The sequence below is a fragment of the Myotis myotis genome, unplaced genomic scaffold, assembly GCF_014108235.1.
Source record: "Myotis myotis isolate mMyoMyo1 unplaced genomic scaffold, mMyoMyo1.p scaffold_m19_p_9, whole genome shotgun sequence".
In the NCBI taxonomy this organism is placed as follows: domain Eukaryota; kingdom Metazoa; phylum Chordata; class Mammalia; order Chiroptera; family Vespertilionidae; genus Myotis; species Myotis myotis.
In genome coordinates this window covers 57,523,022-57,534,369 of record NW_023416401.1, presented here as the reverse complement: position 1 = coordinate 57,534,369, position 11,348 = coordinate 57,523,022, and the positions used below count along the sequence as shown (strand labels likewise).

The window sequence follows — 11,348 nt, the reverse complement described above, 5'->3', positions numbered from 1 at the left end:
TGCACCGAACCCTTAGGGGAGTGGAGAGCGAACCCACAAGGGAGGTACGTGCCCTTGACCAGGACTTGAACCTGCGGCCCTTCGGTGGGCAGGCTGACACTATAACCACTGAGCACACTGGTCAGGGCTGGACAGGGTACAGGACTCTTTCAGCCACTCTGCCACTGCAGCCTCATCGCCACCCTCCCTTGTACAGGAGGTTAGTCCTGCCTAACCCCCAACTGCGCCCCTCCCCGCAAGGGCCTGACTGGTGGCCCTCGGCCTGAGGACAGCGGCTCCTCGCTGAGGCGCCTCTTCTCTGGGCCTGGAAAACAGCCCTACTTGGTCTGGCGGAAGGAAGGCCTTCCCTGGGGATGGCGCCGGGCAGTGGGGCCTCGAGGGAAAGTTGGGGGTAGGGCCTGAGAACTGGAGGTCCCTGGATGCTTGCTGGCCTCGCTGGAGAGGGGACGGCCCAGCTAAACCCCCCTCCGCAGGCTGCGGGGACGAGAGGGGGGCACTTCACCCCATCTCCTCCCCCATCTCCAATTAAGGGGGGGCGAGGATCACCAGTAGCGCCCCCGCCTTCCAGCCCAAAGGCGGAGGCCAAATAAGGGCCGGATTGGCTGCCCAGGCCCCGCCCCACAGCGCGCACATTCTTCTGCCTTGTAAGGCCGGCAGCCCGCCCCGCTCGCCCGCCCCGCCCCTCCCGACGGCGGCTCCGCACGGCTTCCCACCGGCTCCGGCTCCGCACCAGCTCTGCGCACCGAGAGTACCTTCTCCGCACCAGGTGGGCGCCTCCCAGGTGGCCTAGGGAAGGCGGTATGACGGCCGGATGGGATGTCGGGGAGTCTCTGGGCTGGGACAGCCGTTGTGGGTTTGGGGCTGCGACGTGGCTTGGGTCCCACAGGGATTCCGGCGGGGACCGGGCAGCAGGGGGCTGTTGTGGGCTCTGGGAGCCAGTGGTCCTTTGGCAAAGGAAGACTGTCGGGTCCCTTTGCTGTGGAGTCGCCAAGCCCAGGGCTCCAGGTGCGGGAATCCAGCAAGGGGCTGAGGTCGCAGGTGTTCCCTGCCCTGGTAGACAGACCGTGTGTCTCCGACAGAAAACAGCCCCCTCAGGCTCCACGAGATCCCTCCAGAACATACCTGTCCTGGGCAGGGGAGAGGGATGGATGGGGTAACCCCACCCCAAACACACACACCAAAGCTGTGTGCCAGGCACCAGGCTTCTGGGCTCAGGGCCATCTGCCCATTTGTGCCTGTTGCCTGGGAAAGGTCTGCCAAGGGCCCTAGGGCTCGCCCCTGGGGGGCTCAGCCCTAGAGGCTGGACAGGAGACTCCCGCCCTGCTCTTCCCCAGCCCTCCAGCTGCACTGGCTGCTCTGAGTCAGGTAACAGCCTCAGATGAGGTGGCTCACAAGTGAGGCATCTGGCACTGCCAGCCTCAGGGACCATGAGGTAATGGGGGGCACAGGCCTTGTCTTTGCTGTTATGGGGGGAGGTGGCTCTAGTTACAGCCAAGTACCAACTCTCTGATCCCTGGTGTCCAGGACCCTAAGTCAGGGCAGGTGATGACCCCAGGGCTGGGGGCCCAGCCTCTCTCTGACCCCAGTCCCTCCACCAAGCCTAGAAACTGCCTCTGGTCACACAGAGATCTCAGCTGCCACCATGAGCCTCTTAGGATATATGTTTCCTTCTGTGCTCAGGGCCATTTGCCACCCACTGACCGAGGTCCAACCCCAGGGTCCTGGCTTCCAATTGGACTCTACCCCTCTCATGGGCGTTCCACTTCCCTTCTTAGGTCTCAGTTCTTTTAACTGCACATTGGGGCACTGCCCCCCCCCCCCCAAGATTGCTGGAATGGACAAACTGTAAAGTTGTAAAGTTCTGTGCTCTCAGTCATGAGGCAGAGGGGCCCATCCAGTGTCAGAGCTAGGGTGAGCTCCTGGTCATTCCTGCCTCTGGCCGTGGCTCCCTCTTCCTGGCCACGTCTGTCCTAGAGCTTTGCAGCTGTGAATGATGATGACCATCACAGCCTCTGCCGGTCCAGCGGGCTTCTCCTTGGCAGCCTCCTGTGGGTGCCATCAGTCAAAGTTCCCCGAGAGCACCCGGCTCAGGGAAGGATTGGGCCCCTGAAAGCACTAAACCACAGGAGGGAAGGCACTCCCTGCCGATGGTACCATCCCACTCACGGTGAGAAGGGCTTCTGCCTGCCTCCCGGGAGCATGTAGGGCCCGGTGTGTCGGCCGCGGGAGACACAGAAGCCCGTGTCTCATGACTACAGGCATCTGTGGCCCTGGGGAAGGGCTGGGGATGGCCAGGCTCCCATCTCAGGAATTAAGATCTCAAAGGCCAAAACCAGAGAATGTCTTCAACATGATCATACAGAGGCCTGGAGACAGCTCGGGGAGCACTCACAGCCACACAATTTGGGGTTAAAAAAAAAAGGCGGAAAAGGCTTTCTGGAGGCCCTGGACCAAGGGATTCAGCACAGAGGAAAGAGGAGGCAGCAGCCTGGAGCTTGGCCAGGCCCAACTGCCCCAGAGGAGAGCCATACAAGCACTTGGCCTTTAGGGGCAGTCCCCACAACCATGACAAGGGTTCAGGGGAAAGCCCCGTGTTGGGCCTTAGTTTCCCCGTCTGTACAGTAGGGACAGTGGACCAGCCACAGTTACCCTCACCATCATTTGACAAACTGTTAGCCCACTGTGGGCTTTGGTGTACATTGGGATTTACGACAGCCTGACTGATCGTGAGGGAGAGACCTTCACATGCTGGTTGTCAAAGCAAAGGTGAGGAACTGCTCCCCAAGGGGTATCTCAAGAACTGGGCTGGAGAAGGAGCACATCCAGGGGGAGAGTCCAAGAAAGAAAGTCTGGGGGTATCTAGGGTACAGCTTAAGGTCCAGCTGGGCAGGACCACAGGGGCAGGAGGGACAGTGAGGGTCCCAGGGTCAGCCAGAGAGAAGGGCCTTGAATACCAGGCTGAGGGCCCAGACTTGCTCTGGGTGGTGGTGGAACCTTTGGGGGATTGAAGGTGAAGTAACAGGTGCAGGTCTCAGTCTGTATGGATAGAGGCTAAGAGACCAGGTCTACAGAAGGGGGACAAGAAGCTGGGTTCTCAGCCTGAGGGGGCCTCACACCCCTACAAGCACTGAGGAGTGAGAATAGGAGTAGGGCCACCCACCTAGAGGCTGGTCAAGTGTGGGCAGCTGTGGGAGGGGAAGTGCCCAGAGCACTGGCCTTCCAGAACCTCCAGAGCAGGGAGCACAGAGGGGTAGGGAGGAGGAATGTCAGGAATGCAGGGCCACAGATCCAGCTCCTTCCTGCTGGGGGGGTGGCAGGGAGCCCCACCTTGTCATTTGAGAGAGAACAGTTCGTAAATGCTCTTAAGGATTAAAAGAGATAAGCATGGAAATGGTTGGCATTGAACCCAATCCTAAGCGTTTTACCCAAACAGTCACAGCAAAAATAACGTACTCCGTGCCTGGCACCATTCCAGGGCCTTCCTGGGCACTAAGTCAGTAATCACTACTTCTGGGCCCTCCTCATGTCCCCAGTCCCAGATGAGGAAACTCACTCCAAGAGACAGAGGACATTAAAGGGCCTTGCATGTCTGCTTTGGGATGAGCTGAGTGGCAGGAGCCCCAAGCCTGTGGGAGGCCTTGGATGCCAGGCACAGACACTGACAGTCGCTCTGGCCAAGTCACAGGCTCTCCCCCCACATGCACTTCCTGCAGGGAAGCCCCACCCACTGAAGCCAAGATGTCCAGTAAGCGAGCCAAGGCCAAGACCACCAAGAAGCGGCCACAGCGGGCCACATCCAATGTCTTCGCGATGTTTGACCAGTCCCAGATCCAGGAGTTTAAGGAGGCCTTCAACATGATCGACCAGAACCGAGATGGCTTCATTGACAAGGAGGACTTGCATGACATGCTGGCCTCCCTGGGTGAGTAGAGACGGGGTGGGTGGGGTCTAAGTGGGCCCGGGAAGGTTCTGCATCTGGAGTAGGCTGATGGAGCATTTCCTGTGACGTGACATGGGGTACCTACCCTGAGAGTAAGTGCCATTACTTTCCCCACTTAACAGATAGGGAAACTGAGGCATGGCAGTTCAGCAGACAGGCTCACTCCAGGGCAGGACTGCCTCAGGCAGATGTGTGGATTGGGCTGCCTTATACCATTTCATTTAAAGCAGGGGTAGGGAACCTTTTTTCTGCCAACAGCCATTTGGATATTTATAACATCATTCACTAAATATAATTTAATATAAATTTATGTTGCTATGAAAAAGCTCTTAGATTTGTTGAATTTCAAGTCCCGCCTGTGGTTGCCGTGGCAGGACCAGACCAAATGATTTCGTGAGGCTTATAAAGCCCACAGGCTGGACATTCCCTACCCGATTTAAAGAAAGGGGTCAGAGACTAAATAAAATCTGAACTGCATAGACTTTCCATTGTTCGGAGGGGGAAACTGAGGCTTAGAGGGGAGGCCAGAGCACCTCTGTTCCTTCAGAGGTCACCTGTGCCAGGCTCTCAGAGCCTCTCTGACTCCCGTGACTGCCCCAGAATCAGAATCTTAGAGCTGAAAGGGCTCAGGAGTCTAGTACAATTCACCATTGCTCAGATGGGGAAACTGAGCCCAGAGGCCAGGCCTCCAGACACCACCACCCTAGCCTGTGGCCCTGCCCCACAACCGTCCTCACGTGCAGGCCAGACAACCACCCTCAGCCCCAGTTCCAGGCGCCCCCTTTTTCCAGATGGGAGCATCTGAGCCAAACATTGGCTGGGGAAGGGGGAGCCTCTGGCAGCAGAGAAGCCAGCCTGTGGTATTCAAGCCCCGAAGCTCTGGGGCCACAAGGACCTGTGTCATCCCCTGGCACTGCTCCTCACAGCTGGGTGGCCCCACTTGGTGCCTGTGGCCCTCATGCACCCACAGTGTTGTCTGGTGGGAGGACTGGGCAGCCCTGAGTGGGAAGGGTGACATCAGACACTGCCCCCCACCCTGGGCGCCAAACCTCTCCCAGCTTCTGGCCAGACTTACTTGAAGGTTCCCTCCCCAAGGAGGTCACCTACAGGGAGGAGGACTGAGGCCTGATGAGGGGAGGGGCTGTGGGTCCTGAAGTCCTAGCTCCTCCCAGGCCTCACCCATCCCTGGGGACACAGCAGGGTGAGTGAGGCTCAGAGGAAACAAGGACACGGAGATTCCTTCCCGCTATGAGAAGGGCCCTAAGCCCCAGAGACTCACTGACAAGCCCTGGGTGTCCACACAGAAAACCCACACTCCTGTTCACAGCTCCTGTCAGTGGGTCCACTGACCAGTCACCGCCTCTGGTTAAGAACATTGCCCTCAAGTTAAAAAACAAGAGCAGCAAATAAAAAGGAAGAAGCAGCTCTGCAGGTATCAGAGTGTAAATTTCAAAGCAATTCTATCGAGTAGATGTGACCGTCATTCCCACCTAACACATGAGGAAACAAGCTCAGAGAGGTTTAATTTGCCCACAGTCACACAGCTACGAAGCGGTAGAGCTGGGATTTGAACTCAGCAGTTGATTAGAGTCCATAGGACTGTGCTAATAGTTATGTGCATTTACAACCACTGCCTTCGCCATCTTCTTAATTCTCCTAAGAGGCCGGAGAAACGGAGGCACAGAGCCTTTGTGAACCAAATCTCACTGTTTTAACCACTTTTGAAACAGCCTAGAATCTGGGGTCTGGCTGCCTGGGTTCGAATGCTGGCTCCACTCTTTCCTTGCCGTGTGACCACAGTCACCTCACCTCTGTGCCTCAGGTTCCACACCCGTGAAGTGGGTGTAGGAACACTGGCCATACAGGGAGGTGCCAAGTTAAGTGCAATAAGGCCGGTGAAGCAGTGGACACGGTGAGCAGTCAGCAGATGGTAGCTCTTACATGTTCGAGAGCGTTCCCACTCTCAGAGATCAAGCCCAGAGGAGGGGACGCATCAAGGCTCCCATGAGAACCCCAAAGAGAGAGCAGTCAGACAGCTGGCTGCCCAGCAAGACGCCTACCAGTTTACACAACTTCCTGTCACCGGTCTGTAGGACTCACACACTGGACCACAAAGGGAGGGCCAGGGAGGTGGGAGAGGACTGGTGCTGACAACAGGCATGAATGCCTCCCCCGCCACAGGGAAGAACCCCACGGATGAGTACTTGGAGGGCATGATGAGCGAGGCCCCTGGACCCATCAACTTCACCATGTTCCTGACCATGTTTGGGGAGAAGCTGAACGGCACGGACCCCGAGGACGTGATCCGCAATGCCTTTGCCTGCTTCGACGAAGAGGCCTCAGGTGGGCAGCCTCCTGGAGGCCTGGACGGGGCTGGGGCTGAGCCCCTCACCTGGGCACCCCCATGTATACACGTGGGGCTGGGTCATGCTGGGGCTTTGGGGCCGCTGCCCCCACAGGCCAGAACAGAAATCGCCCATCTGCTGGTTTGGGCACCCGAACTGTAAAAGACACGTTGTTCCCTTTCCAAATGCTAAACCCAAACAGTCCACATCCACCAAGCTTCCCACTTCTCAGTTCACCTGCTGGCCCAACACACTCTGTCTCTGCTTTAGATCTTTCCAGAAACCAAACGGTTTCAGGCCCTGCTGGCCGACAAGGTACAGACACCAGCCCACATCCTCAAATCTTCAGAAGGACTTCCCGTCCCACAGCTAGTTTTCCCCAGGGACAAGCCAGGGCGAGGCTGGCGGTGGTAGTTTCAACAGTTTCTTGGGGACCACAGGCCTAACTGTGCTCAGAACATTTTCCTGACTGCCTTCACAGCACTGTTTTCACCCCCATTTTCCAGTTCAAACAGGCACACCAGAGAGGGTAAGTAACTTGCCCCAAGTCACACAGCTAGGAGGAAGGGGGATCAGCAAATTCGGGCAGTAGAACTCTGGGGTTCATGCTCCAAAAGCAGGACATACCCAGTCCCCCACACTGAGCCCCAAGTTCCCCACAGAAACACCTCCCAGACAACCCCACTGCAGAACTCTACCTTCTAGGGCCCTGGCGAGCTAAAACTGACCAGAGGCCAGGGTTGTTCCCCACCCCCATCCCCCACCCCCAATATGCTACAAGGTCTACAAGGACTGGTGGGAGTGCTGAGGGGTAGGGGATGTTGGCTGTGTCCCAACCTGCGTCCCTGTATCTCATGTACCTTGTCCCCACCCCCAGGGTTTATCCATGAGGACCATCTTCGGGAGCTGCTCACCACCATGGGTGACCGCTTCACAGATGAGGAAGTGGACGAGATGTACCGTGAGGCACCCATTGACAAGAAAGGCAACTTCAACTACGTGGAGTTCACCCGCATCCTCAAACACGGTGCCAAGGACAAAGACGACTAGGCCTCCCAAGGCCCCCATGTCCAGCCCCTGTCCCAGTCACCTGCTCCACACACACACAGTCTGCACCTGCTCATGCCCAGGGGACCTACTCAGGGGAGCCTCCCTCTGAGGGATTAGGGCCCAGCTCCCAGTGGAGGAAACAGGCCCAGAGAGGCAGTGCCAGGCAAGGATCACACAGCCGCTGTGAGGCAGGTGTGCCCACTGGCCCTCCAAGGAAGGATCATCTAGGGAGCTGGGCCAGAGGGCTGGGCCTGAAGGTGCCAAGGGAAGACCCGAAGGAGAGCCCAGGCTCGGCTGTTCCTGCCCATCCCCGGGCTGTCCCCACAGGAAGGGCCCTGTGCACCACTTCAAGTGCACCCCATGCGGGGCATGAAGCCCTTTCCCAGACACTGCCACAAACACAAACCTCACCCCACACGGTCCTCCCAAGGACAGGGTGACAGAGCCCCCTTGCCCTGCCCAGAACACCCCACCCACGGGGAGTGGGCTCCTCCGAGAGGCGGAGTCTAATAGAAGGCTGAACACTGCTTTGGTCCGTGTGTCTGTGGTCTGTGAAATAAGGGCCCAAGAGACTCCAAACAACCTCCCACCTTCTCCCATCCCCAGTGGCTGCCCATTCCTCCCCTCCAGCCCCGACTCCCAAGGTCCAGCTGTGACCAGACCAGCAGCTTGGAGTGGACAGAGGTGCTGAGGGAAACAGCCTCCTGGGAGGTAGAGGGCAGAGTGGGAGGAACTACAGGAATCGCCATAGCAAATCCCAGTGGGGGTTCTGGGCCCCTGAGGGGGCAGGGGTCAAGGTCATACGGCCGTTAGGAGTAGAGTCTGCATCTCCAGGGCCACCTCAGTGTTCCTGGAAAAACAGTCTTTGGAAACTGGGAAGGGCACATCCCAGTAGCTCAGGAATGGAGGTGGGAATGAGCTGGTTTCACAGATTCCTGAGGTCAGCTCCAGGCAGCCACCAGGGGTGCTCTGTACTGCACCGGCCATGGCTAGAGGGTCATTTCATTCACATGACTAGCAATACAGCTGGCACAGCTTTTTACACATGCAGGAGTCTGGCAGAGCTGGGAATCCCTCTTGCTTTGAATGATGGGGCACTGACAACAGTGCCTGGGGCTTAGGAGGAATGGAAATATTGCCAGAATGAACTAAGAAGGGCAGGGACTGCCTACAGTCACCTAGTGTAAGTGGGGCACAGGGAGGGCTTGACCCCACCTTCGGGACCGCTAGGGGGGTCAGGCCAGGACTGGACACATCCCACCGGACCCCAGCAAAGGTCAGGGAGCAGGTGAGGGCCTGCCTGGCTTGGTCCTGCTGCCTTCCCTGAGGGTCACCCAGAGCTATTCAGCCACAACACACAGTAAAGGCCTGAGATCAGCACCAAGGGAGTGCTGAGCACTAAGGGGACCCCACCCTGGCCCAGGAGGCCCTAACCTCCTACAGCCTCTGCTCTACCTCAGCACTAGGCCCTAGTCAGAACCCCATGAAACCCTTCTTGCCTCCAAACTGAGCCCGATGAGTCCCTGACCTCAACTCCACACAGAGCCAGCTCCAATCAAGTTCCAGCTGGGCCCCCAGTACTACCCCAGGTTTAGTCCTGACCCTGGCCCTAGCCCTGTGTGCCCTGAGTGACCCTCAGCTCAACCCAGTGCTGAGCCTGACTACCCACTCACTGCAGCCGGCCCTGAGGGAGTCCCAGATCACTGGCCACACAGGCCTGACACAGGGTCACAGGTCATTCTGCAGAGCCGCTGTGGAAACCAAAGGCTTTCCTGGAAGAAGGCAGGGACATGTGGTTCCCTAACCACATTGGTGGAGGGACAGACAAATATATCAATGGAATGGAGAGTCCAGAAGCAGACACACACATCTGTGGAACTTGTTATATGACAAAGGTGACAGATCAGTGGGGAAAGGAGGGACTCACTAAATGGAGCTGACACCCACTGAAGGGCTACAGTGAAAACATTCCCAATACCAAGTACTGGTGAGGGTGAGAATGGGGAACACCTAGAATTCTCACACACTACAGAGGGGTACAAACAGGTACAACCACTTTGGAAATTTTTGGCTAAAGCTGAACAGACATCTACCCTAGGATTCAGCAATTCCTGTCCTAAGTATGTACATACCCAACAGAAATGTGGGCACATGCTCACCAAAAGGCAGGTGCAAAAATGCTCACAGCAGTACCACTATAATAGCCCTAGACTAGAAGCAACCCAATCTGCCCAGCAGAATGAACAAAGGAATGACAATGAACCATAGCTCCATGCATGGATACATCTCACCAACAGGTCAAGTAAAAAAACCAGGCACAGGATTCGATCAAGAGACAGAAACCACGCTGGTTATTTCAACAGAGATTACTTAATATAAATAATTGTTAACTAGGTATAAAGTTTAAGTTAAGTAACAAAGGGTAAAAAGAGAACACAACACAAGCCTTTTGAAAATATGGGTGGAAGTATAAGACACAACAGAAAATTTGAATAGAGTGATCCACACAAAGAAAGTGAAAATAAAATATTTGCAAATCATGTATCTCATAAGACACTTGTATATAAATAACTCACAAACTCAATAAAGAGAAATAACCCAATTTAAAAAGGGAAAAGGATATGAAGAGACATTTCTCCAAAGAAGATATGCAAATGGCCAGTAAGCAAACAAACACAACGATGCTCAACATCACTAGGCATTGGGAAATGGATGGCAATTATGACAACAACAACAGAAAACAGCTAGTGTTGGGGAGGATGTGGAGCAATCGGAGCCCTCTACACCGTGGGAAGAAGTGTAAAATGGTACAGGTGTTTTGGAAAATAGTTGGACAGTTCCTCAAAAGGTTAAACAGAGACTTACCATACGACTCAGCAATTCCACTCCTAGGTAAATAACCAAGAAAATAAAAGCAAACATCCACACAAAAACTTGTACACACCAACGTTTATACAAGCATTATTCAAAATAGTTCCCCCCCCCCCAAAAAAAAATAGAAATAACCAGATGTCCAGCAACTGATGAATGGATAAGTAAATATGGTAGCGCCACACACTGGAATATTATTCAGCAGCTAAAAGAATGAAATACTGATTCACACTACTACATAATATATCTCAAAACAGCATGCTATGTGATAAAAGTCCATAACAAAAGACTACATGCAATGTGGGGCAAAAGTAGGTTTACAGTTGTTTATGGAAAATAATACAATAATCTAATCTAATAAAAGAGAAACATGCAAATTAACCGTACCTCTGCTACACCCACAAGCCACGCCCACCACCCAATCAGGAGCAGATATGCAAATTAACCCGATGAAGATGGCGGCAGCCATGGAGCTGGAGTGAGCAGGAGGCTTGGGTTGCCCCTGGCAATGGAGGAAGCCAAGCTTCCCGCCTGCCCTGCTGGCCCTGAGCTCTGCTCAAGGCTACAAAGTTTCAATTATAGAAGATAAATAAATCCCAGATACCTGCTTCCAGCCCTTGGCCATGGCCAGCCTGAAAATGGCCATCAGCCCCTCACTCAGGCTGGCCAGGCACCACAGTGGGGACCTCCACCCTGGAGGGGGTGTGGCCAGCCTGAAAACAGCCCTCAGCCCCTCACCCAGGCTGGCCACACCCCCATGGGGTGAGGGTCCCCGCTGGGGGGCTTGGCCAGCCTGCAAACAGCCATCAGACCTTCACCCAGGCTGGCCAGGCACCCCAGCGGAACCCTCACCCTGATCCAGGACACCCTTCAGGGCAAACCAGCTGGCCCCCACCTGTGCACCAGGCCTCTATCCTATATAATAAAAGGGTAATATGCAAATTGACCCTAACAGCAGAACAACTGGGAATGACTGGTCACTATAACACACACTGACCACCAGGGGGCAGATGCTCAATGCAGGAGCTGCCCCCGGTGGTCAGTGTGCTCCCACAGGGGCAGCTCTGCTCAGCCACAAGCCAGGCTGCCAGCTGCCAGCATAGCGGTGATGGCGGGAGTCTCTCCCGCCTCCTCAGCAACGC

General features: G+C 55.6%; 1 protein-coding gene across 1 annotated transcript; it reads left to right on the top strand.

Annotated features, from left to right (window-relative positions):
- The first annotated feature begins 637 nt into the window (after positions 1-637).
- On the top strand, positions 638-7,863 carry MYL9 (myosin light chain 9). The gene is made up of 4 exons (XM_036322929.1): positions 638-766; positions 3,714-3,922; positions 6,122-6,283; positions 7,163-7,863. Exons 2-4 carry the CDS (start codon positions 3,739-3,741, stop codon positions 7,333-7,335), a joined length of 519 nt encoding a protein of 172 aa, XP_036178822.1. The 5' UTR covers positions 638-766; positions 3,714-3,738; the 3' UTR covers positions 7,336-7,863.
- Positions 7,864-11,348: the final 3,485 nt, after the last annotated feature.

Coding starts and splice junctions, on each gene's coding strand:
- MYL9 (XM_036322929.1), top strand. CDS start 3,739: ATGTCCAGTAAGCGAGCCAAGGCCAAGACCACCAAGAAGCGGCCACAG. Junction 3,923..6,121: donor TGACATGCTGGCCTCCCTGG/GTGAGTAGAGAC, acceptor CCCCCGCCACAG/GGAAGAACCCCACGGATGAG. Junction 6,284..7,162: donor CTTCGACGAAGAGGCCTCAG/GTGGGCAGCCTC, acceptor CCCCACCCCCAG/GGTTTATCCATGAGGACCAT.